We start from the raw sequence: 27,494 nt of genomic DNA on the forward strand, positions 1-27,494 counted from the left end.
TATTCACATATCTCACTTGTGTTCCTCCTCCCTTAAAAACTGAGCGTCCCCCAGTAGACGCGGCGTATTCCGTGATAAAGGGTAACTCCTGGCTGGGTTTGGTTAAATTAATTCATATTTTCCGCAGTAAGTGCTACCGTTGTTGCCTTGCATTACCATGCTCATCCGTCTAGAAGCGGACCTGTGACATTCATAGTTCGGGCGCGGAATGATTCACCTTGTGGGATAATCGTTGGCTTTCTATATAAATAATAAATGACTTATCCATATGGATAAACGTGGCTAGCATATACATTTTACACTATTCACACATGTCACTCCTTTCCTCAGTAAGTGCTAGCGTTGTTGCCCCGCATGGCCACGCTCATCCGCCTAGAGGCTGGGGCGGGGGCGCGGGCGGTGGGCGGCGGGTGTCGCGCGCGGGCCGGCCGCGGCGGCAAGCGGGAGTCTGTGCTGGCTCGCGCGCGGAATGTGTCTGTAAGATAGACATAGTTTAAATATTATATAAAGGGTTTAAACTTTAAAAAAAAAAAATTCTTTTCGTGTAGTTGTGAGTAGATTTAATAATTATTGTGAAAGGTAGGTAAAAGTGGAAAGCTAGGCAAAGGCTTCAAGTAGCGCTATAAGATTTTGTCTTCGACCTTCCTCATCCAACTACTGAGGCTACCTGTCTACGGTCGTTGGTCTGACAACTGCAGGATGAAGGTCTGACGTTGGTATGGCGGCTTAGTGCGCTATGGACCTAAACTTCTGTCATCTCTCTTATCCCTTACCTCCCTCCCCTGCCTCGTCCCCTTCCCGTCCCGACGACGAGGTGGAGTCGCTGCGCCACGCGCCCCCCGCGCTCCCCGCGACCCCTGCACCCCCCGCAGCCCCCGTCAGCTCCCCCTGCTCCTCGTCCACGTCGATCTCCGTCCAGCGACGACCTGGAACCAAGAGAGATGGTCGATAAATAACAGAAATAGGTACCTACATAAAACATAACTAAATTCCGGGGAACTGTAATCCCTGAACGGACTGACGAACTGGCAAGAGAGCCATCCGCTTTTCGATATAATTTTATTTTATTTATATTTAAGTTAGTAATAGCGATATTGCCGTTTTTAGTAACAGTCGAAACGGTGTGTGAATATTGCTGCAAGCAAGTTATAGGTGCATGGACCTACGACCATTTTTCAGACATATTCAAGAATAATAGAAGAAATACCTACATACACACACATAGAAGATATATTGAGTTTAAAAGTTTTTACGGCTACTGAAATAGCTTTCGCCTTCCACAGTTCATGTAAAACGCTTTACTGCTTAAATAAAATTGATGTATAAACTTTCACCTGCGGAATGTTCGTTATCTCTGCTTCAAATGAGTTGGTGAGCTTACGAACTTATTTCATTTTCACGATTAGCATTACTTAAAAAGTCTCAATGAGGAATTCTGATGAATAAACCGCACTGAAATTCACGTAACTCGCGGCAGGGGAGAAATAAGGGGATATGTACAATATGGTTTTATGCGAGAGAGATCAGTTACAGACAGACATAAGTTTTATCATCTTCCAATCTAGAAAAGTAAATTTCCTATTGGCTATTTCCTTCAACGTAAGAGCTACACGTTTCAATATTATCGTTTCGCGTAAGCACCTACTTCTCTCTAAGGTAAGCACATGGAATCTTCACAAATGCTCCCACGTAACTGCTGAATCTCTGAAAACAGTATTTGCCTAAAGAAAGCGCGAGTAAGCAAATAATATTAACCGAATAAATACGGCGGTACTGAGTGCTGTTTGTACTTAGTCACGTTTTCCTTACAAGGGGTTAATTTGCGCCTTTATTGCGTTAACTGCGGATACAGGGTGGTTTATCGTTGAGACGTGACGTTTACAGAACTGAAAGGAGGCTCTCAAACTGTCGCCCGTCGCATGAGTGAGACATCAACTGCGTTTAGCCCACCAAGTTACGACAACAAAGTTTGTTGTACGTAAGTAGACTAGAGGAATAGAGAGCGCTGCAAAGAGCTGACTGCCAACCTTCAATGATGGAGAGGCACCATAAGAAGAAGAAGTAGACTAGGTAAGTAGTGTCAGTTTTTCCTATCACTTTAGAAAGTAAAAGTAGCTCTCCCTGCCTTTTTGCGACTGACTTTGTGCCGCGTGGCGATCGCATAACGTAAGAAAATAATGACCTCTAATACTTATGTTTTAATTAAAATTTAATAAAAGTTTCCTGCAAGAGCTCGCTCTTATTGCTAAGCCATGAATCATCTATGATCTTTGGATGGACATTTTATATAATATTATTATGGTAATGTTTGAGGGCCAGTGGTAAGCAACTATTAATGGAACTGCCAAAGGTACGCGTCCCTTCAAATACGTGACAACCCGACACGACAGGATCAACAAACAAACAGTCTCCGAATAAGCTATTTTATTTACTGCCTACCATTTATTGCGAATTATTGGACTGTGAATAATTTTACAGCCTACATACTTTTTAGGGCCCCAAGGGAAATTCGCTGTTGTAGATAGGTCACAGGGCTTTTAAGATAACATCCAGTGACAATGGATAATATTTTTAATGCACGATTACACCTTAGGTTTCCTTTTGAGTCCAAAACATTATAAAACTTTCAATTCTACACTATTTAGGCCATGAACAACGAACGACGTTCATTTCAAGTTGAATAATAAGTATCTGCTACTTCCATGTGCATCTTGTCTTATATACCGTCCATCGCAACCTGGACATTCAGCGGTTGACCACCGATTTGACTGGGTGTGGTTATCCTCTCACCATTATAACCCATTTCAGCCCTAGTTTTAGTTAACGACTTGCAAAGAAGAGCTTTTGTTGATGTGCTGAGATTAGCCTATCAATATAGTGTTAGTAACCGACTCCTTCTCACTCGAAAGTAATTTAGAAGATAAATTTCTGTTGTTGTTCAGATGTGGGGGTCAGTCTAGCTTACGAAACAAAAGTTTCGGATCGCTGCTGCGATAACCATGATTCTGTCTCATCATCTCGTCGCATGACCTCTCTCGTTCGTTGTCTCGTCATCTCTTCGCGCGATAGCTCTCGTTCGTTCCTTGTCAATCTAGACCAGCTATGCTCAAACTGCGGCCCGCGGGCCGCATGTGGCCCGCCGGGCCTTTATCAGTGGCCCGCGAGTCATGAGAGATAATAGATAATATACATTATATGTAAAATTATCGGGATTATATCCATAAAACAAAAATATATTGTTATTCATTCAAATTTATTTTATCACCTTCAAAGTTTGCTCCTTCAAAAACGATACACATACGCCAACGAATTATCCAATCATCACAACATTTTTTTAAACGCTGTTTTCAGAGTTATGTTTAGTACCAACTTGTGGCGATTTTTTTCCACAAATCTGACCTTGTTCGTCGAATTTGCTGTATTAAATTCTACATAACCCGCAAATAATATTATTATCCCACCGTTTGACTTTCTGGCAAGAACTCCGAGTGCACAACAACACGATAGTCAAAGAAAACAGTCAACATGACTTTAAATAACAATCAATAGAAGACAAGAAGGAAAATTAGTAGTTGTTGTGTTTAGTACGCGCCGCGAGTAATAAACACAACTCTGGTAACAGCGTTTAAAAAAATGTTGTGAATGTTGTGATGGTTGGATAATTCGTTGGCGTATGTTTATCGTTTCTGAAGGAGCATACTTTGAAGGTGATAAAATAAATTTGGATGAATAACAATATTTTTTTGTTTTATTGATCTAATCCCGATACTTTTTACACAGAGTAATATATGCATGTGTTTTTTTATATTATTATTAATTTACATCGCTATAAAAAATAGTTTAAAAAAAATTGCTTGCGGCCCGCGACACCATGACTTTAACGTGTTTGTGGCCCTTATATAAAAAAGGTTGAGTACCAATGATCTAGACTAACCCTCCGTGGTCAGTAAGTACTTACAGAAGGAGTGCTTGGGGTCGGCAGGCGCGAGCGCGCGGGCCAGCGCGGCGGGGTGCGCGTCGCAGCCGTCGGCGGCGCGCAGGCGCGGCGACTTGCTGCTCACGCGCCAGAAGCGCCGGGCGTCGCGGAATACACTCCATACCTGGGTGGAAGAGTAGCATCAGATTAGGGGTTTGATAAAAAATAGGCAGTTGAAAAAGTGGTATGCAAGCCGAAAAGGCGTAACTCAGGGGCTCATCCAGAAGGGGGCGTAAGACGCATACTCCTGCCTCACATTCGCGCTGCCTCGAGAGCAAGCGCGACGGAGAAATTTTGTCACGTCTTACTGCCAGTTTCTATAACTCTATCTACCGATGACTGGTAGTTACGATTTTGACACATCAAAAGTTACAGCCTGTCAAAATTAACGGTCTTCTAGTCTTCTATGAACGACTCTACGCCACAAAGCCACATAAATCTAAAGTCACGCAAAAAAACTCGAATAGCAGAAGTCGTAGAACAAATGTTTTTCAGAATAGATGCTTTATCATTATCGGTACGACTTGTCGCTCGGATTTAAAGGTTAGATGATAAAAATCTCTTTTGTTACAAGTTTTTCTGTGAAAAGCGAATCTTTGGTTCAAAGTAATTACTTAACGTTCGTTGGCATCGACCACTCGTCACAATGATCCCTGTCAGCACCTTACAGATTTAGCTAACGATATTTCTACGAGATCTAAATCTTGTCACGAAATTACAGTTTCCCACCTCATCTTTTAAATTCCAAGAATTTCTGAAGATTAAGAACAAGAAACACTTGAACAAACAAGTATAAGAAGATGTTTTGTTTAGAAAACGTAAGTTTATCAAATGCTTTTATAGCTATTTTCAGATTAACTTTTATTATTTAAAATTTAACCTTGTGATAACTTTTAGCTAATTAAAATAGTTAGGAGATAAGAAAAATAGGTAAAAGCAGAAATTTAGCGCGTTAGACAAACGATAATAATTATACGTCAATTATTATAATAATGATTGTCCTAATTATGTTAAGTAAGTATTATGATCCGGTTAGCTATCGTAGTGCTATAAGTATAGTATCGAGTATTATAATAATATTCTCTCTATGTCCATTGTCTATCTTAAGTAAAGAAAAAAAAAAATTAATAATAGATAAAAGATAAAATATAGGTATATATTATAAGCTTCCACATTGAGTAGTGAGTAGTTAAAAGATGAAGACAAAAAACAACCAAACTCTCACAATATATTGATCTCTCAAAAAGGCACGGACATAAAGACTGTGGAGTGATAATAAAATCTTAAAAAAAAAAACAATCTGAAACTTACTGATTTAATTATTTAAGTGTAGTGTAAAAAGGTGGACCAAACAATATTATGAAAGTGTCTAGTATAAAATCTGTGAAATTAACATAAACTAACGAAATTTGCAAGGGTTTTTTAAATTATTTTCAGGTTTCTCTGTAAGTAATAGCCAGTATCTGTAAGCTTCATTCTTCCGTCTCGGAATAAAGTTTTATTTCTATATAACTGAACCTTCATCTTTTAAACTTCCCTTTATAGCAAAGAAAAAAAGAAAAAAATACAAAAGGGTCATGAGAGAGGTTTGTTGCCACCGACAGTGCCATCGAGGATATTAGGTCGCTCCTAAAGAGGGTAGTCCTAACAGATTTGTAATGCAATTTTGGGATGAGACGTCTGATAATAATCGTAATCTATAGATACTGTAGGTACCTACTCAAGCATACAATATTATCAGGTGTCCGATACCCATATTACAGGCTCTGCCTAGTTTGGGGTCGGATGGCCGTGTGTGAGATGCTATTATCATATTAGTATATTATACATACGCTGCCACCGGCCGCCTGTGGGACGGACGGAAGAATAACTGTAAAAACCCTTATTGTTTAAAAAAATTAGAAAAAAATAAGAAATTTAAATTAGAAAAGTGATAATCAAGACAATAACGGAACGTTTTTTAAAAATAATTATTTATAGGGCGCTGTAATGTAAGCGACACATACTTAATTTGGTTGAGCTTTTCGTAGACATATAGGAATGTACATAGGTATGAAAGATATATAAGTACATATATATCGATTCGTGTAGAGAAGAAAAACATATTTGCCATCGACATTACTTTAAAAACTCATAAATCACCATTACCACTACTCTTCCACTACTAAATGACCAATTATCTACTTCGTATTGCGGAAAAGAGACTGCGGAGGTTGTAAAAATGTAAGTAGGAATTCTGAAAAGAGGTTAGAGCTGTCCCGGCAATAAGGATTGCTCTCCGGAGAGCCAACCTTTTTCATTATACGCACCGAGGTTATGGGAAATTCTGAACACATTATATTGCAAACCCTAAAGTATATTGGTTTCGAATAGCTCCTTACTAAAAGATATTGGGGCGAAAATATAGGCATTTGCATAATATTCATTGTGAACAGTTTTACCAACGATTTTCCTTATTGTTGCCAGTTTTATGTAGGATTGTATTTTTCGTTAAGCGATCAAAATAAAGGAATTAATTTTTTAGGCAACTCATTTAAATAAATTAAAGAGATTTCTGATAATATTTTTCGTTGTTTTGTTTTTGGGCATCATATTAAATTTTGTTCACGGTCTTTATACAAAACACGGAAGTGCTACGATTTTTCGTAGCCAAAACTTTCGTAGCACGCCGTAGCCCGTAGCGCCGCGTAGTAAATGCCCAAATATTTGAAAAAAATATTATTAGAAAAACAATTATCTGCGTCTAAGGAAATTTACAAGCATAAACATAAAAATAAGTCTGCATAATATAATATATTATTACATATAATCATACCAAAGCACACATTCTCACAACACACACGCATACATACATACATTCACACTGACACACACCACTCACATATAATGTTCTATTTATTTAGTTAACACAACACCCAGGGACGTGCTGAAAAACAGCGCTGTCACAAAACATCTGTTTACGGCAGCAAATGCTGAGCATGGCACCTTTTGCCGAAAGTCTGTATTTACATATAGGAATAATTATGTTTAGAAATAGGATTAGTACTAGTGATTCTTTCCGCATGTTTGCAAATGTTTCGGCAATAAATATTATTTTCTTTCTTTCTTTCTTTCTTTCAAATAGAAAAGTATGAATATTTCATCACAAATCAGTCCTAGTGATACCCTACATAAAAATACTTAACATAAAGATACTTACATAAAAATATGATTGAATTATGTTTAGAGCCCCTACTCTAAGGTGTTTCATAATAAGTTATTATAATGTTATTTAAAAGAGTTCTTTGCAACTCTAATTGATAAAAAACCAATATATTTTGTGTTGTGTTAGTTTACATAAACGTAAACGCTCTATCTGTTATCTACAGGGACTCGCAATAACTTTCAGTCTGTCTCTCACGTATTCCGAGCCACTGAATTTCAACAGTTTCCGTTTGGAATCCCCATGAATAATATATATTTTATATTATTTCCTCAAGTACACAGCTCTTGAAGGAGAAGTTGGGAACGGGGATTTACCCAACTTATGTCGAAAGCATATATTACGGATTCAATTTCCCTCATACTAAGTTAAATTAAGTTTTGCTTTCCGACGACAGATATGAGTTGTATGGTAAGCATTTAAAATCAGGATATATGTGGATGGTCCAGGTTCAACCCCGACCGGGCACATTACCTATTATGTACTTTTGTACGTACTTTGCCACTTTTTGCTATAGTTGCAACCCTTACATACATACATATGCACTCATAACTGTAATCCCCGAAGGGGTAGTCAGAGGTGGCTCACAAGCGAGCCACCCACTTTTCGCAGCACATTTGTACTCACGTGATAGGTTGCGAACCATATCGCCGTTTTGGAATAAGTACAATGTTGCAAACCTTATTACAGCAATATTCATAATAACATTTAATCGTTTCATTATTAGGTCGATAAGTAGTTATATTATTTAACTACAGTAATAAATTAATAATCGATCGCATCGAATATTATTAATAATGTAAGGTTTAATGGTTCACCGGAAAGGATATACGAACAGAATACTTCTTTTAGATAGATAGATAGATAGAATATTCTTTATTTGTACACACACACATAAAAGAAACTTACAAAACTTAAATTCTAACAAATATGTACAAAAATGGCGGTCTTATCGCTTAAAGCGATTTTTTCAAGACAACCTTAGGGTGGAAGGATATTTTGTTTAAAGAGGGGTCAAGTGTACTAAAGAATTCTAAAGGAAAACTTTTACTATTATTTTAGTGATTTTAAACGAAAAGATCCTCATAGCGGTATTTGTTAAAAGTGGTTCTTTTCTAATGGGTACAGTCTTGCAGTAAATTTTAAGTATCACCTAAAGTTTTGCAAGCATTTAATTACTGGGAAGTGAAACGGCTTTCTGGCTATTTAATTAAATACCGCTGGCCCAAGGCAAATAACTGTCAAAAAGCTTACCCTTAAAATTTTACACCATTTTCGTAGCACAATTTCTTATTTAAGAGCATAAGTACCTATTATTTTGTGTTTGCATAGTACTCGCATTCACAAATGGCAATACGGTTCGCGACCTACTTACCACGTGAGTTTAAAATGTTATAAAGTAGTTGAACTGTTGTACAGTCAGGTGCAGATAAACCTGACCCCCTGCATTTCAAATAGAAATTCTAACTACGCAAAGCCAATTTGTCGGTGTGACGTATGTTGCGGTAGTGCTCGTGTCTATAGACAGATATAGAACTATTTTACTATTCTCCTATTCATATCCATCATTTACACAAACTAACGAATTCATAGAACAATAATATTATGAAATACAAAATTTAAATTCTTTTTGTTTTTCATCTGGGATCGAACCCGCGTCGCAATTATCCGCAAACCAACCATTTGCCCGCTACGCCACGAAGCTTGTTAAGCTCGTTTGCAAAATAGTGAATATGTTGCGGTTCATTAGCAAAAGTATAATCTATGTAGTGATAATTGTTTACAATATGAAATATTATAAGTGCAGAGGGTATTTTGAATTTATTTCTCAATTGAAATTGTAGACTTGAAGAGAATGTTTTGTTGCATTGAGATGGGTTTTGTTAATTCCATCTGATTTATATTTACGTATAATACACATTATTAATTTGTTATCAACATTATTAATTTGTAACGATGACAAACGAATTTATTAACAAGGTCATTGTTAATTGAGTTAAGTGCCAGGACAACATTGGGTTCGTATTTTCTCTTTATAATTTTATTGGTTACTTTATATAAGTATTATTGGTTTTCATTTATTTTACTTATAGATTATCATAACATACTTTTTACACTATAGTAATAATGTCACAATTATTATATTTATTAAGGCATGATCAAATTATTGTTTTTAAAGGTAACCGAAGATGGATGTCCTATAATGGGCCCTGAAGAACTGTTATAAAATAGCATGACAAGAATCAATTTGAGAATTTTAAAGATGATGTTATGGTTGCTGTTTGCATTGCGTGAGAAATATCTTCTACACGATAACAGCACAACTCGCATTGAAGAAATGGAACATTATAACTATGTTATTATACGTTTAGTAGGTATTTAACGGGTCTCCAGTTTAAGTATGAGTAAAATTTATTTAGTAACTAGTAAGATAATTGTTCATACTGTTAAGATAATTGATTACATATTTATAAGTAATTAGTAATAAAATTGTTGCTTATTTATAATTTAATTGTAGAACAACAAGAGATGTAAATTGTGAAATTTAGTAACATGTTGGTTCTCTTTGTTGTAATTCTACAATTTTTGAATTTGTTTACTTTTGTTCATAATTATTCTGCATACAGACTAATAATATTTACTTGTTTAGTGAAATAAAGCTTTTTTTTTCTTATATATTATGTTTTTATTTTATTTCCTGTTCATATTGATAAAGATAGTCTAAAATAACCTATCTATAATGATTAACAAAGAAAAACATAAAAATAAATTTTAAAAATCACTCCTTCCAGAGATTTGAACTCTGGACCTCCATATTGAAAGCCGAATACCTTAAGGATTAGACCACACCGTCAAGTAGTTAAACTGGTGAAAAATGCAATCACTTCGTATCACACTGAGCTGGCTTGCAATAGTTAAAAGTGAACAACACAGGTTTTAACATTCTGGCATGAACTTTATGAAGCTAGTTCCAATATTTGATTTAAGATGGCGCTTAAATTAATAAAGGTCGATATTAAGCGCCATCTTTTAACACACACACAGAAGTCTTAGTAACGAAACAAGGTTTATGTAGTTCAAGGTTATTTTATATAGGTGGCGCCTAAGTGGGAGGGTTGTAGTTATAGCTATATAGGGGTGTCAGGAGTTCTTGACCTTCACTGTACAGTAAAGTGAAAATGTGTTTAACTGTATAATAAGTTACTTTTAGGTTTTAGGTAGGTTTTATAAAACTTACGTAGGTTTCATTAATTTTTAATCCAATTATTTTTTTATTTTTTAAATTGCTTATCATTATGTATATGTAGTTATGTACATTGTAACATCTTATGTAAAACAAATTTGACATTGATAATAACTGTGCACAGGATTGAAGGGTGTGGGAGAAAAAAGGGGTGGACTTTAGCCCGCAGTCGGAAACCAAATAGGCTATAAAAAAACTCTTTTACAAATATGTGCCTATGTTTTGAAGTCTCACTGTTCTGTATGTTCGAATAACTTGGAATAAATGTTATTTTCTCTCTTAACCACGAACCAGGCTTGATGAAAACTACTTTCTCTTTGATCCTAAACATGTTTGAGATTTAAATTAGTTTTTCCTTTTCATCGAGTTTCTAAAAGAGCCTTTTAAGCACAGGAACAGGGACGCAAAAAACATAGTACTATATAGAAACTTCCCATTCAAATTATATTTCATGTGTACGGCACTGCTTTTTATTAGCGATTAAGGGCCCGTACAGGGTGACGTGCCGCGCCAATTTTGGGTTTTCAATGCTCTTCACACAGCACACGCAGTGACACGCACACATGTAAGTTTGCACAGTGGGTCGATAAACTTTTACTCGCTAACTTTATTGACAATTATGTTCAAGTACATTTTGGGTGATTTTAGGGTAAGTAAGTATAATTCTTACTTACACTGGTAGGCAGAGGCACCAGGAAAGAGTAGAAATTAATATGCCACTTTACTCTATACTCGGAACCCGATTAGCTTTCTAAACAAATGTGGTATTGTAGAAAGGTAACTACAAGTATTAAAGTGTAGATAATAAGTTTCGGGCATTCTCCAGCCAACTGAACCCCGACGACAAAGCAAAGTAAATACATAGTGTCGCAAAAGGGCTATACTAAGCCAAAAGGGGATGACTCAAGGGGTCATTCTGAACAACTTTTGTTCTACGAGATTTGCAAATTCGCGAAAAAAAATATTCGTTTTCCATGGTAAAAAGTCACATGTCCAACAAAGTTAATTTCCAAAACTCGTAGAGCAAAAGTTCAGAATGACCCCCTGTCTTACTCCTTTTTACCGGACTGCCGAAAGAGGAGGGTAATGTTTTTTGATTGTATGTATGTATGTTTGTCTGTTTATTTGTTCCCTCCTGTAGCCTAAACGGCTTGATAGATTTTGATGTATGAGGTATTGTTAGAAGCGTATTAATGGCGCGATGGTTATAGGCTATGTGACGTTCCATTAAAATGAACATAGCGCCCTCTAGAGGACATAACGTGATGATCGAAAAAATAATAATTCAACTTTGCCGTGTAAGGTATCAAATGAAAGGGCTTGATTTTCACATTATAAAAATATGCATATTGAAGGTATTTAAATAACAACACCAAAATTATTGAAATAAAAAATGATCATGAACTACTGACGTAAAATTTCATAAAATAAAAGCAACTAAAAAGTTACAAATAAAAAAATACAATTATAAACAAACGAAAACCCCGACTGTACGCTAAAAACATGAAAACAAGTCCCAATGTAGATATATATAATATAATATAATAATAGAGCGGTGGTAGCTCAGTCGGGTAAGCGCCCGCTTCTCAATCAAGAGATGCGGGTTCGAATCCCGGCGCTGACATGTACCAATGAGTTCTTTTAACTTAAGTACAATGTATACCATCGCTCTTACGGTGAAGGAAAACATCGTGAGGAAACCTGCATATCTAGATTTAGCACGTCTAGATATGTGAACCCACCAACCCGCAGTGGACCAGCGTGGTGGGAAATGGTCCAAGCTTAGGAAGGCAGTTTAGACCTTGGGGATATGCACAAAGGTTCCACTCGAGAGAGCCAGGTGCAGGTACTTACAACCCCCACAGAGAATAGAATAGAATAGTCCCAATGTTAATGGAAAGTATCGCAGGCGGGGACCAACTTGACCGCCACTCAAGGCCGTTTTCTAAGTAACATTCAGCTAAATGGTGAACCCTCTGCTGGTCCCCGCCTACGATACTTTCCATTAACATTGGGACTTGTTTTCATATTTTTAGCGTGCAGTCGGGTTTTTTGTTTGTTTATAATTTGTTTAGTACTATATACCGCTTTTTCAATACCTGTAAGTACATTTTTTGGTAGCAGCATAATATTTTTACTTAATTTTAGGGTTTCGAACGTCAAAAGAAAAAAAACAACCGTTATAGGATCTCTTTGTTGTCCGTCTGTCACCGCCCTTTTTCTCAGAAACGGGTAAAGATATCAAGCTGATATTTCGCATAGATGGGGAGTAACCCAAAAAAAATATTATGGTACTCCCTGTCCCACACAAGTAAATTGGGGCTTATATTTTTTCCAGTTATTTTGATGTGTATCCTTTTTTTTCTTTGATGTTTTGTATAAGTATGTGTTTGTTTTCTTTAAATCTGTATTTTTTTTGTTGTTGCTGTCTATGTGTCGAATAAATGTATCTTTATCTTCAAATCACGCCATCTTCTTCTATAGACAGTAGCCACAAAAAAAACAAACGATATGTTTTTTTTGTGGCTACTGTCTATAGAAGAAATTCCGTCTTTGACAATTTTACGTTACGAATTTATTTTAATTTTTATTTTTACATTTTCGTGGAGAACCAACAGCATTTTGTTAATAAATAATTATTACTTATGAACACATAACAACTTGATGCCATTAACAGAATGAACTTAGTAAACCCAGTAAACCTAACACATCCAGAGGAAAAATAAAATCTCTTTCTGTCTCTCTGAAAAACATACTTAATAGCCCAAACTCGATGCTTTTAGCTATTAACATCTTTGAAATAAAATTGAGCCACCACCGTGTTACTGCCCTCATCAGATCCTCACGAGACCATACCTCAACCAGCACCAAGAGACTGTATTTTTGATCCCTAACCTAATGTTGGTGCGTATTGTCATCACTTAGATCCATTCGCTATATTCCTGCTCCTCATCAGACCTTTACGAGACTGTAATGTCACGAGAATATTGCACACTATCTAATTTAATTTAATGTATTGAATATACTGGAAGAATTATGCTTCCTCAATTTCAAATCAAATTATGTTGGTGTCATAAAAGTTGAAAAAGTGCAATGACAACCAATGTGCAGTGATTTTGTATCTGTACACGAAAAGATCGCGAGCTGTCAGTGCTGCCTAAACCGACGTGACCCTTCTTTGGAGGCCAGCGGCCAACTGAGTCAAACGTCACTTGTGTTTATGATTTTATAACACAGAAAACCGCCATAGATATTTGTATGAAGATTTGAGGGAAAAAATTGCTCAAGTTTGGGATTAATTTACACAAAATAAGTGTGTGTTTATTAAAAAACAAGGTATTTAGCGCCTAGTCCAAGCCTTTAACTTTATAATATGATAAAAATCATATGAAAATTCTTGATGATTACGACACAGTTGTTACAATACGGGAGTGTCATATACTGGTTTTTCGTCATATTCTGAATTTAATTTACAGTTATCCATAAGCTTTTACTTAAATTCGAATGATTCAGCACCTAGCTAGACTCTTCGACTACCGGTGTGATTTTTTTCAAGGCTGTAGAGCATCATTTACTACATAATTCTATGACAATGCCAACCCTCGATTGCCTATTGCCGACCCTTAAAGAGTTGGACCTATACTGAACAATGCTCAGTATGACAGATGCATTGCTGATGTCAATCATACTGATAGAATTTCACCCAGTAATAATAGAAACGCGAAATAATACCACAATTTGTGAATAATACCATATCCATTTCCTTACATACTTCATACAATTACCCGGGTCTCGTTAGGAGTTATCTGAAACTTTCAGGTGAGTGATATATACCTACCTACCACAATCAGTTGGTAGACGTACACATACATACATCACATAGATGAATTAGTTAAGGTGCATAGCACACCGAGATAACAGCAGTTACTATACTGAATTTCGAATTTCGTCTTTCTGTCTTAAACTAAGAGCCAAACTTTGGGTATCACGATGACACTTACAAGAAAGCTATTATTTATCAAAATCGACATAGCCGTTCCAAAGTTATGCAACTGTGCCTGTCCCTTATTATTCTCTAAATTTACATATATTCACTGGTAGTCTTATTATTAACCCTCGACAGAAAAAGTGGGGTGCTGTAAGTTTAACGTGTCTTTATTTTCACATGCCGTGTGTGATCCGCCTTAGCATTAGTTCGAGCCGAGCCGGTAAACTTCGGCGGAGATTTACATCCTATTGACGGGATTTGCTACGGACGTTGATTTGGGTCGCTTATTTTTGAAAATCCAATCACCCATATTCGATATTTTCTGATGAGATGTCTTTTGCACGACGAGGAATTGAGAAATCAATCAGTGTCTAGAGTTTATATGTAAAAATTAGGTACGCATTATTAAGTGTAAGTAATATCGCATTAAATTAAGATCCCGAGAAGACGATGGCGGTGACTGCGTACCTTCACCATATCCTGCCATAATAATGAATTCTTATAAATGGTCTATTCGCTGTATGACCATTTTAATATATTTTCTTACTCTCGTACAAAGCTTGACTTTATCGTCACTATACTTCCGGCTTCCGGCGTACTCTGGGCAGTAAGCGGCTGACGCCATTCTGTCTAATCCTTTCACCATAGCCACGAAGAAGAACATTTACTTACTCGCACCTCCTCTTCATGAATGCTGTAAATATTTCCTTTGCCTGGCGGCTCCCAAATGGATGGCGCTCCCGTGGTGGCGAGCCCTGTCCATAAATGGTGCCGAAGCGTTGAAAGCGAGCTGCGAGCTTAGCTGGAGCGAGGCCAAAAGTACAACAGAAGATAGGTGGAAGTATATAGCGGAAGTTAGTGGAAACCCTTATCACCTCTGGGGTGCCATAGGACTACATCAACAAAAACAACCTCCTCTCCTTCCTCCAACTGACCTGCTCGATGCTCTCCCTGACGGAGATCTCGTGGAAGCACACGCAGCCGATGTCCTTGCTGCGGCGGTGCCCCTCCTCCGTGGACACCATGCGGTCGCCGGCCAGGTCCGCCTTGTTGCCCACCAGCACTACAGGAACCTCTAGGATGCCCTCCTGTAAAGAGTAAACGTTGTTTTTTGGGTAAACTGATTGCCTACAGAAAGCCTAGCACGCAGCGCAAGAGGCGCACGCCAAGACGTGACAAAAGTGTGGCGTCGCGCTTAATCACATTGCCCAGCTTCGAGAGAGAGTGTGACAGATTTTTTGGTCACGTTTGACTTGTGAGTCTTGCACCCCGTCCTAGGACGACGACATCACGACACGACGCGACGAGAAATGAATGCAATGTTTATGGCAAATTTTTCATTGTACAGTTTTTCTAACCATTTCGTAGCTACATAAAGATAAATGTATTTAACGACTTCATCAAACACGCACAAAATACGCCTCTTTAGATTCGCGGGTTATAATTTATAATACAAACGTAACTACAAAGTTAATTAACACATTGACGCTGACAAAGGAAACGTCAATAACAGAAAGTTGCTAACAAAGTAAACTTCATTAATAGTCACCGTCGCCGTCCCCGGTCCATTAAAACGGAATTCCAATTTACCCCCAACTATAAAATATTCACCCAGGTTTTAAAGGTCTACGGTTTTCATTAGAAAACAAAACATTTATAGGTACATTTAAAACTCTAATTCTAAAGTATCATAAAATAAGTTAATTAAAATCGTAGGTAGAGAAGACAGTGCAATAAATTAATACCCCATAATATAGGCTTCCAATACCTCTGGTTTGGTTTACTGCTAACAAATACGGTAGATATCTGGGACCATTAGGTACTCATTACTGAAGAAAAGTACTACAAAACTACCCAGATTTTATCAAAACAATCACACATTCCTTCTCTCTTAACACTTTCTTTCTACACACTTCCTCTATTCAATTTAGGCATCACAAAGCGGAGAGCCATCTCCGAAGCCTCCTGAACAATTTCTCCTGTAATTTAGATTCCTGAAGCTTCAAAGATGATAGCTATCAGCTCCCTGTGTACACAGAAGAGCCTTCAGCAATAAATGTTTGTCGTTTATTAAAATACCTCTGCGCACAAAGGCTTTAAAGGACTCAGGAAATATACCCCTATGTTTGAATGTATGAAGAAGGGTTTATTTAGAGGTACGATATCACAATATTATATTGTAAGCGAAACGGTTTGATGTTTGATAGAAAATGAAAATACAATGGGTAATGTACAGTACCCGTTTGTATTGTTTGGCTACATGATAACATTGCCTAATTAGCAGATAAATATCAAACATGAAACCGTATTCCGTATTCTAACTTAAATTTTTGCTTAAATACTTTGTTAGATTTTTTCGTAACTACCTAATTAACTCACAGCAGTTTAGCACACGTTAAAGTAAAAGTGTAAAGTGTAAGTACACATAAGTTTAGGTGTCTACGTTGTGTGTGCTCGTACTATCCTTTGAGGTAGAATAATAATTATGTGCTGTGTAAAGTTGTGGTGCTGGGTGAGCTGGGCCCCTGTGACTTCTTTGTGAAACTTATACAGTAGAGACTCCACTAACGATTCTAACGAAGCTGCGTGCTGTGGCTGCCATCCGAGAGGCATTTGTTCTCCTTTTGATAACTTTTAATTGTTATAGGTATATAGGTACAATAATCTACACTAAGTAATATTATAAAAAGAAAACATTTGTATTTTGGTGTGTTTGAAATGAATAAACTTCAAAAAGCACCGATTATTAAAAAAGACGACCGAATGGCGTAGTGGTTAGTGACCCTGACTACTGAGCCGATGGTCCCGGGTTCGATTCCCGGCTGGGGCAGATATTTGTTTAAACACAGATATTTGTTCTCGGGTCTTGGATGTGCCCGTAAAATGGCAATAGGCCCGCCCCCTATTACATTTGGACTAACATAACACTCTGGCGAAAAGTGGGTGCAGCAATGCACCTCTGCCTACCCCGCATGGGAGTACATTAGTACAAGGCGTGAGTGCGTGTTTTTTTTTTTTTATTAAAAAAAACTTTTACAGGGACCTTTTTTTTGAAACCGATGTTCGCAGGTAAAGCTATAAATAAAATCACTGAAAGTCAAGTTATTTCCGGAACGGAACTTGTATGTCTCTATCTATTTATAGAAACCACGCGTAGGAGGGTGTAATAACAATTAATTATTGAACCTGCGTTATCTACGCGAGGCAGCAACAGAAAACAAATGGCTCATATTACCGTGAATTACCTAAATCAAATTACCTCCCTCAGCAAAAGCGGTCCAATTTTGTCAATGTTTCGAGAGAGCTATAGGTACTTACACCCCCACAGAGAATAGAATAAGCTAGAATATAATTAGTCAGTTATACTGAAAGAAAGTCTTTGCATGTATGACAGTAAAATGAAAAAAAATGAAAATTATTAATGTGTTTTTATGAAAATTAATCATCTTTTGTACAATAAAAGTAACAGAAAAACCGTATTGACTTGGAACAATGGAAGCGAGCGTTTTTCAAAGGTTCCTTGTTTTTTTTTCAGAACTTTATTGTGTCCGAATTATGGTGTAGCTGAAACTTGAGTATTTTAACAAAGAAGATTGCAACCCGAGACCATTGTTGATGGTGACGAGGGTAAGAACGGAAGTAGCGATTAATAATTACAATGACGCCGGATTTCAGCCAAAGGTGGCGTTTCACTGTTCAGTTAAAATTATGATTTAAAAAACGTGTTTATGTAATTAGTTAGATACTTATAGCTCTGAATAAATGTCTTTTCTTTCTTCTTTCTTTCTTTATATTTTTGGTCATTTTGACTGAAAAGTAAACTACATAATAATATATTGTGTTAGACTGTGTAGGTGGGTAGCTACACTTTCTATTTAAGTCTGAATTTACAATTAGCTTACTCGTATAACTCATTATACCAAATCGAATATGTTTCCAAAAGCTATGAGCTGAATTTTTATGTCTTCAGACTTTTATTCGTGTTTGGAACTAAAAAAAATAATAACAAGTAACTTTTAAATGTAGCTAACACGTTGCTTGTATGTTAATTAATGATTTACGCTTTACACTTTCAATTAGCAACTCATTTGATGCTCAAGTTAATCAAGTAACGAAGCAAATATGACTTTCCTTCAGTTACTTGTGTAGCTACAGCCTACAGAGGAAACCACCTACATGTGGCTTGGCCAGTCAAATTTGTGTTTTAAGACGCAATCAATAACGTTATAAGTGCTTTGTGTTACGTTTACCGCGATAGCCAATTGTATGGAGGCTACATGCTTCACACAGGTTTACAAAACAACCGCATCTAGTAAGGTATAAATAATAAGATGTGACGAGGGTCATTAGCGTGAATATTTTATACTGACCAATCAAAAGTATCCAAGTGTTTAGTATAATCATACACATCAACTGTACAACTACATACCTAATGTGAATCTGAATATCTAACTATCAGAGTACCTACAGAGTGAATTCTAGAGTACAATCTCGCAGCTTTCCTCTAAGTTTCTGTGAGGGAATTTAGCGCGAAATACTCCCGAAGTTAAATTCCCACCCTTTGGGGGCCGTGGGAACCTAGAACTCATGTGTTATACGTAGATTTGTGGATTTAATAGGATTTATAGAAAAAGGGTAAGTATTGTAAGTCAGAAAAGGCTGACTGTAACAACTAAAGTCTACGATACAAGATTAAATTAGCTTATGTTCAGCAATTTTTACGGTTACAATACCGCTTTATACAACCTCATATGACATAATACACATAAGGCTCTGGAGGGTTGAAGTACTTGGGTACTGACTTACAAAACGGTTACGTAAAACACTTGCATAAAGGATTTACGCGTTCCGACCCTTTCAATGACCGGAAAGAGCCAGAAGGATAAAACTGTATATCCACACGCGAGTCAGATAGGTATGTAAAATGTATAGAATGGTGAATTTTAGCAGTTATCAGATAAAAGAGAGGTATGTACGATTCCAATATAGGTAGGTAATAAACTAATAGCAGTTAAAACTGAAGACCTATCACACTCTTAAGTCACGTGTACAAGCTGTTTTGAGGAGTCAACACTAACAACTGCCTTGCACGTATACTTGACGAATTTCAGTAGCCGGAGCAGGCTGGATCAGCAGATTATACAGAAGACTGAAGGGTACCTAGCCTCCGTGGACTAAGAAACTTTCGACTCCGTCGTTCTCATCTAGTAGCGTGCTTAGGGAGAGGCCTACGTCCAGCAGTGGACTGCCAAAGGTGATAATAATGATGATGAAGAAGCTCCTTCGTTCTATCTACCTTCATAGAAGACGTCAGTCGTCTCCTCCTCTTGTTGTAGTTGATGAGGAACTTGAGGCGGTGGCACTCGTCGAACGAGCACTGGTCCGTCACGGAGTACATCAGGATGAAGGCCTCCGCCCACCGGATGTTGCTCTCCAGGTTTGAGTACTCGCTCTCCTGGAAATAAAACCTTGTTATGTATGCAGAAAAGTTTAATTCAGGGATTCCAGTGTAGATGCTTATGTTAATCATCATCGCATGTAATAGAATAGAATTTACTCTTGCTGGTAACTTTATAATCAATAGCCCCATTAATCTGTCCTATTATTATCCCTTGTCGTAAACAAGGGATTTAACATGCAGTGCAGGTTATTTTCTTTCAGCATTGTTGTAGTGCTTTGATGGGACAGAGTTTTTTATGCTAACTCTGGAGAGGCCACTGGCAGCAGTTTACATTGTGAAGCTTAGGGTTTTTTGTTAAAATGGTCATGATTCATGAGCTTAAAAATACACATTGGCCCATCCAATATAAAATAACGGTCAGGTTTAAAAATCAATATTCTTTCTGATAGACTACTTAGTAAGTTGTAAGAAAAATAACCGCTTCTAAAGGCACATTTAGCTTGCCGAGCAAACTTTGGAATATAGGAAATCAGATCGTAGCCAATGTAATTATACTTAGACGGCTAATTTCGAACTTCATGTTTACTACGGCTACAATATCATGGCGTCACTCCCGATAATCGAATCAGTAAAACCGGAATCACCATGAAGGTTTACTGCCAGTTTTAGTGCACAAAATGATGTGAGAACGTAAAGTAGTTTACTGCGACAAAGTACTTAATTTGCATCGCCAAAGCCACGCAAACATAAACATCAACAGCCCTTGAACAATTCAGTGTAGGAATTCAGTGTAGCCTCCTCCACGCTTGGCGGGCGGGTTGCAGATACCACCCAACACAAACATTTACCACCAACCCGTATTAGGCCAGCGTGGTGGACTAGCCCTTCCTTCATTGGAAGGAGTCCCGTGCCCCAGCAGTGGGGACGTCATGGGTTGTGATGAAGAAACCTTTAACATCTAAGGACCGAGACTATCTGAGGAGTGATTTTTCAAAAGGGCTTAAGTATTTCCATTTTTATTTATTATTATTATGAAAGATGATGTTGTACAATAATGACGGCATTCGTAAAAAAATAATATGGAAATAAGCTCTTTTGAAAAATCACTCATCTGTCTTTGAATAGATCTGCCCCGGCCGGGATCGAACCGGGGACAGCAGTCAGAGCCACTAACGACAGCCCTATCCGGTGGAAACCGCAACGTTGACGCGGTATCGGGTTTAACGAAGTGTTTCTGTCGTCATACATCGATCGCTAACTAATTAAACTGTACTGCAGGGTTACTCTATACTGACGAAAAATGAACGAACGGGAGCCGTCGTTCAATCGGCACGTTAATAGAACGAGATAGAGTTTTGGCTCGCGCAGCAGCGCTTCGAAACTTCGCTTTTCGTTACATAGAGTGATCTCCCTACGACTTGTGCGACGTACGAATACGGATATCGAAATTTGGTGAATTTGTCAAAGCAAGACTCAAAATTATGAAGCAGATGGATACTTCCTGATAATTAAAATTAAGTATTATTATTTTTTGAAATATTGAAGTAAATTTTAATGTACTATAATCAGTTAGTATTTAGCTGCAACAAGTTGTAAAACTATTGTCAAAGACGTGGAAAATTATGAAGTAACCCTCTCCAGGGGTTCCCTTTCCAGAACATCAAGCGCTAAGAGTAAGCACTATAGCAGGAATTAGATTTGCTAAAATATAGCTTTAATTTGGCAGGCTTACTCGACTACCTTAAGCGATAAGACCGCCATTTTTGTACCTATTTGTTAGTATACCTAACCTACCTATATAATTTTGAAACTTATTTTCTTATGGTGTACAAATATAGAATAGTACTAGCTGTGCCCGCGAGCTTCGCTTCGCCTTAAAAAGTTTTCCCGTGGGAATTCCGGGATAAAAAGTAGCCTATGTTCTTTCCCAGGGTCTATACCATATGTCATTCAAATCCGTTCAGTAGTTTTGGCGTGAAAGAGTAACAGACAGACAGACAGACAGACAGACATAGTTACTTTCGCATTTATAATATTAGTTAGGATTCTATCTATCTAGTCCTAGCCGAATCGACGGTCGCTTTCAGCTCAGCAGCGTGAAGAAAATGTTTTCTCCGTGTTAACATACATAAATGTTGCGGCGCGGGGCGGCGGCGGCGGCGGCGCGGCGGCGGGGCGGTATACCATTTAATTAGTAAGAACGTATTCCATAACAATAATTGAAATACACCTACAATGGTATTAGTCAGTTGCTTGTGCGGTCAATATTGAACTAGCGAAGGGTGAAGTGCCAATTGGAGCAGAAATAAATAATATCCTCTCGTTCATATTAATAGAGCTCTATGTAGAATAATGAAATGAAATACTTACCCGAAACCGTAATGTTATTGTTATGAATTTGATACTTAAATAGTAGTAGATAACAGTAGGGAGATGTTTGCGTTACATTGGAATGTAATTCCTAAATCTCAGGAAATGAAAAAGCTTTCAGCCATATCATATAGGAAGTTAATGATGAAAAAATGTACCTCCTTAAGCTTGGAAATAAATCGTAAGCTTTTCTTAATGGCCACTTAAAGATAATTTCCGACGTCTTTAGGGAAAATCTATTTTTCCATTACAGGAAGGTAATTTTCTTAAATATCATAATCAATCAATCAGTGTAAAAAGTATACCGTGTTCTGGTTACTTAGGCAAAAATCTTTATAAAAAAATCAGTAGGTACCATTCAATCTTGTATCCCAGAGGGCATACGACGCTCGTAAGATTTTTAAGCTTCTTTGCAGTTCAAAGTATTCATTAACCACTTTCATTCTGAGTGTTGCTAAAAAGAAGATTGTTTACTCCTTAAAATAAAAAATCTAAAAATATTAAAATACCTATACTGTTTTTTACCTCGAATAGCGACACATAAACACTTATCTACCACCCGCATACCTAGCACGGGGCACAAGACGTACACGACAACAGAGGGCAAAAGGCCCTTTAACTCGCTCTTGAATCATGACTTGTCGCGCTCTTCTTGCGCCCCGTGCTAGGCACGCAGGGGATTTTTAATGTTATTAGGGTCTTAGGGTTAAATATATGCATAATGACTCACATGCGGGTCCCCGGCGGAGTCCAGCACCTCGAAGTACACCATCTCGTTGTCTATGATGGTCTGGAACGCGTACACTTTCTCCAGATTGGGGTCGTATTCGCCGATAAACCGCCTCGTTATGAACCGCACCACGAGCGCTAAGGGAATAAAACAAAAATAATGATCGACGCGAGGAAGGAAATAGCCTTTTAGGGCGGTTTCAGACTAGCGTATTTTACGGGCGTATAATATGCTTGTAGGTAATTGAAAGCGTTCGTAGGCGCGTATCGAGACGCGTTTTTTTTAGAAGCGCTTCTTTTTAAGCTCGTATGTATACGAACATGCCGCAATATGTCCCGTTTTTGAAGCGGGAATTTAGCATAAGCGCCAAAAAACACGCAAGTCTTTGACCGCTCTTAACTCCAGGCTTCCTGTGAATTTTACTGTCTGACTCGCTGAGACAAAGAGTTAAATGATTGGAAGGAATAAGTCAACGGCGCGGGAGTTATTACTCATTCGCCTTTCTAATTGGACTTTTAAAAACAAAAGTTTGCTCCATTAATCTTGAAAGTTTTCTCCACTGTCATCTGCTTACAGTTTATGTGTACCTACTACTGGAAATAGATAGGTCTCTATCTAGGATCTCTATAAAACTTTAACTTTAAAGTTACTGGCTAAATAGTTAAAAAGTTGGAATATACATATATATAAGTTTCTCTGTGTATGTGATAGCGTAGCTGCCAAACCGACTTGAACTGATTTTCGTTTTATTTTTAGGGTCATAGGTGATGATACCCAATGTGATGATATCTCATCAAAATCGGTATGTGCCGTTCAAAAGTTAAGCGACTTTCAGTGTTGAATGTGTGGGGCTTTTAACGTTGGTTATGTTATTACTTATTGTCATATTCATAGCCATTACGATGCTGATGTTAGCTACATCCAGTTTACGTATTTTTAGTTGAGATTCAGATCTCAGATTACTTATATTAATTTCACAACTACAAATACATCAAGTGTAACAGGAAATTACAATAAGTATTAGCGAAATCGTTTATTTCAGGCCATTTAACTAGCCTCTTATTTAATAGACTTAAAGGAAGTAGGACGCACTTGGTTAAACCAAAAGTAGTTACTGGGAACGTCTGTTTGCTGAGCCCTTCCGAGGCGCACGTAATGAATGACTACGCAAATAAGGGAACTTTCAAGTGATACTATATGTAGGTAGTCAGAGTACATAAAATTGTAGTGGTAGTAAAACGTAATATTACGTAACATGATAAAATTAAATAGGTTCTCTTTTGTTCCTATTACTACCTTCAGCTTCAGTTTTAACTCTTTTTTGCATTATCTTGTACTTTTTAATTAAATTTTCATAAACTTTAAAACAGCTTTCTTTGTCGTCGTCCAATTACAGCAGGTATTATTTAAGTGCAGGCATATTTTTCTTTGTTTTTGTCTCAAGGTTAATAACACCCTATATTCGTCAAAAGAGTGCAAGTGGAAAAAATAATTGCTTCCTTTTATGCTAATGGAATGAAAGTCAATTAAAAGAAACTCTTGGCTGCTTTCCAGAAGAATATGTTAATAATGAATAATTCTACGAAGAGAAAAAGGAAAATTGAGTCAAGCATCCGTCATCCGCTAACAGAGTTAACACATTAGAGGTTATAAATAAATATATTTCATGTACGTAGGACGTAGGTACACGTCATTTTTAGGTGGAAATATAATAAACAACAACGGCGAAGGGAATAACTTTCAGGTATTTAAAAAATGACGGTGTTTTTATTCGTTGATTCCATTGCGCACTGTCCAAGCATTAAACAATCCTTTTTGCCCTCTCCGGTTTACAGTAAACACCGCTATTCTTTGATCTCATAGTTAAAATTATTTTTTGGTGAATTTAAGCAATAAGTATATCTATACTTTCGTCACTTCGTATTGTTACACTCAAAGTGTTCTAAAAGTAATTGTAAATAGTGTTAAAAGCAAGTAATTTAGTGAAACTGTGAATGTGCTACTATTATAACTTTATTAACGTAGAACGGGTACCTCCGCCTGCGTCAAGTGATTCCGACCCGACACGCATCCGCGTACGGTCTACTTTTGCGCGCGCTTTCTCCGCCCGCCCGATCGCAGGTAACTCGGCGACGTCACAACTAAGCGGGCATAGATCAACAAGTTGCAGAAAAGACTGGTGCTCTGATTTCAAAACTGCTATACCTAAATTCTTTGGAAATGATATGCGCTGGTTGTAAAACAGAATCAAAAGCGGTTAACTATTATACCTGCTGCAACACTTCCTGTAAAGACATATATTGTTCGACATGTACGAAAACACGAAATTTAACTGCAAGCCGTCAGAAAACGTGGATCTGCCCCTCTTGTTGCGCCAAAACTAAAAAAACTGGCGATTACACTAACTCGCCGATTAGATCCTCCAATGACTCTTCCAGCTGTAACGTAACTATTCGTAGTAAGCCTTCCCCTGCTGCAGATAATGTTGAAACGTCAAACGACGAATTGAAGGTTCTAACTTCAGAGTTACGTCGCCTAAACCAACTGATAGGCTCGCTCAAGGACAAACTAGACGAGGCAACCCTCTCTCTAACCAAATGCCACGAGAGACTAGATGAACTTGCGAGTGCAAGTGCATCCACAGACGACAGACTACGTAAGTTGGAGGCCAGAGACTTGGAGATAGTGGAACTAAAGTCGTCGGTCACTATGTTAAACCGTGAACTAAACACGCAAGCCCAATATCAGCTCCGAAATGAGATTGAGATAGCTGGTTTACCTGAGGCTGTAAATGAAAATCTGCATCACACTGTGCTCTTGCTATCCAAAAAGGTTGGAGTGGACCTGGATGATCGTGACATAGACTGGGTGACACGAGTGGGTCCTAAAAAGTCACCATCTACTAGTGAAGATAAACCCAACTTCCCTCGCCCTGTTGTAGTCCGTTTATTGCGTCGTGCCAAAAGAGACCAACTTACGAAAGCTGCGAAATCCAGGCGGAACTTAACGAGCGCAGATGTGGAGATCCCCGGGCCAGCACTAAAAGTCTTTATAAATGAGCGACTCACTAAAACAAACAGACTGTTGTTCCGAGATGCAAGAGCGTTATCAAAAGGAAAAGGTTTCGCCCACTGTTGGTCCACGAACGGCAACATTTATGTTCGACAACGAGAAGGAAAACCTGCAAAACAGATTGCATGTCAAGACGACCTGGAACGAGTTTTTAAGGATACTGCCTCAATGTCCTCGAACAAATAACCTGGAATTGTCATGTTATAATGAAATTGTACTTTTATTTATCTTCTTGTACCTATATCTATGTTTTAATATATTATATACTTTATTAAATATATATCGCAAACACAGGAAAAATTTCACAATTACAGCCATAACGTATGATGTCATTGTTAATTTCATACTTAAATGGGTTTCAGCAGTATTTAGAATAGATGAAAGGCGTATAACAAAGCAAAGTCACACAAAAAAAAACACACACACACATAAATAAATGTTACACAATGTAGGAGTTGAAATTGACTCTCTTGATATTGTCTGTCATAATATAGACGATATTCAGATGACTGAAACCCTTCTTCCCAATATGTACAATTTCAAAATTATAAACTTTAACATAAGAAGCATCGATAAAAATCTAGATAACTTTCTGGTGTCAATAACAGGGATATCATACGATATCATTATTTTGACTGAATGCCGCATTGATGAATTCTCGATAATACCTCAACTACCCGGATACTTGGCATACAACACCACAAAGAAGATAAACCAAAACAGTGGAGTTGTGGTCTACGTTAAAAACAACTGGTCGCCTACGGTAGCCGAGCCGACTTTTAAAGAAGCCGATTGCATCGTGGTTGATATCCCAAATACCATAACTCTATTTGCAATATACCGATCGCCGTCCTTTAGAAGTACTGATAGATTTTTGGAGGATCTCAACCGACAAATTGACAAACACAAAATTTGCAAACATCTCGTTATAGCTGGTGACATAAACATTAATATTTTACCAGGTAAAGATAACACTCTCAGTACCCAGGCCATAGATTACATGTGTACTCTTGCGGAACACGACCTAACACCAGTGATAACAAAACCTACTAGGCTTAAATCATGTCTTGATCACATTTTTGTTAGCTCTCAGATGCCTTCATTAGGTATTGTTTGCTCCACTGGAATTACAGATCACTTTTTCACAATAGCTGGCTTCAGTATTAACATCCCTTTGACTAAACGACATAAACGAACTGTTAATATACGTGATTATGAATCAATCAAGAAAGAATTGTCCGAGGTTAGTTGGTCCGAAATTCTATGTGATTCTGATGTTAATAAGGTAGTTACTGTTTTTACTGATAGGTTATCATCGATAATCGAGAAGCACACTTACGAAAAGAAACTAAGTAGATCTAATTTCAATATGAAACCTTGGATCACACCAGGTTTAATGCGATGTATTAGGCATCGCGATAAACTACACCAAAAATGTAGAAAAAATCCCAAAGACGACATTCAAGAAGTCGTATATAAAAGATACAGGAACTTCTGTAATGACCTGTTAC

General features: G+C 37.5%; 1 protein-coding gene across 1 annotated transcript in view; it reads right to left on the reverse strand.

Annotated features, from left to right (window-relative positions):
• Positions 1–326: 326 nt before the first annotated feature.
• Positions 327–27,494, reverse strand: part of LOC105385262 (ras-related and estrogen-regulated growth inhibitor) — a 35,147-nt gene continuing 7,979 nt past the window's right edge. Inside the window, exons 3-8 of the mRNA XM_048625049.1 lie at positions 22,912–23,048; positions 19,707–19,865; positions 15,346–15,498; positions 3,959–4,100; positions 774–926; positions 327–475 (exon numbers count right to left, since the gene is read on the reverse strand). Of these exons, the coding sequence (XP_048481006.1) occupies positions 327–475; positions 774–926; positions 3,959–4,100; positions 15,346–15,498; positions 19,707–19,865; positions 22,912–23,048 (893 nt within the window). The remainder of the gene's footprint in view (positions 476–773; positions 927–3,958; positions 4,101–15,345; positions 15,499–19,706; positions 19,866–22,911; positions 23,049–27,494) is intronic.

Source organism: Plutella xylostella, chromosome 13 (genome assembly GCF_932276165.1).
Source record: "Plutella xylostella chromosome 13, ilPluXylo3.1, whole genome shotgun sequence".
NCBI classification, from domain to species: Eukaryota; Metazoa; Arthropoda; class Insecta; order Lepidoptera; family Plutellidae; genus Plutella; species Plutella xylostella.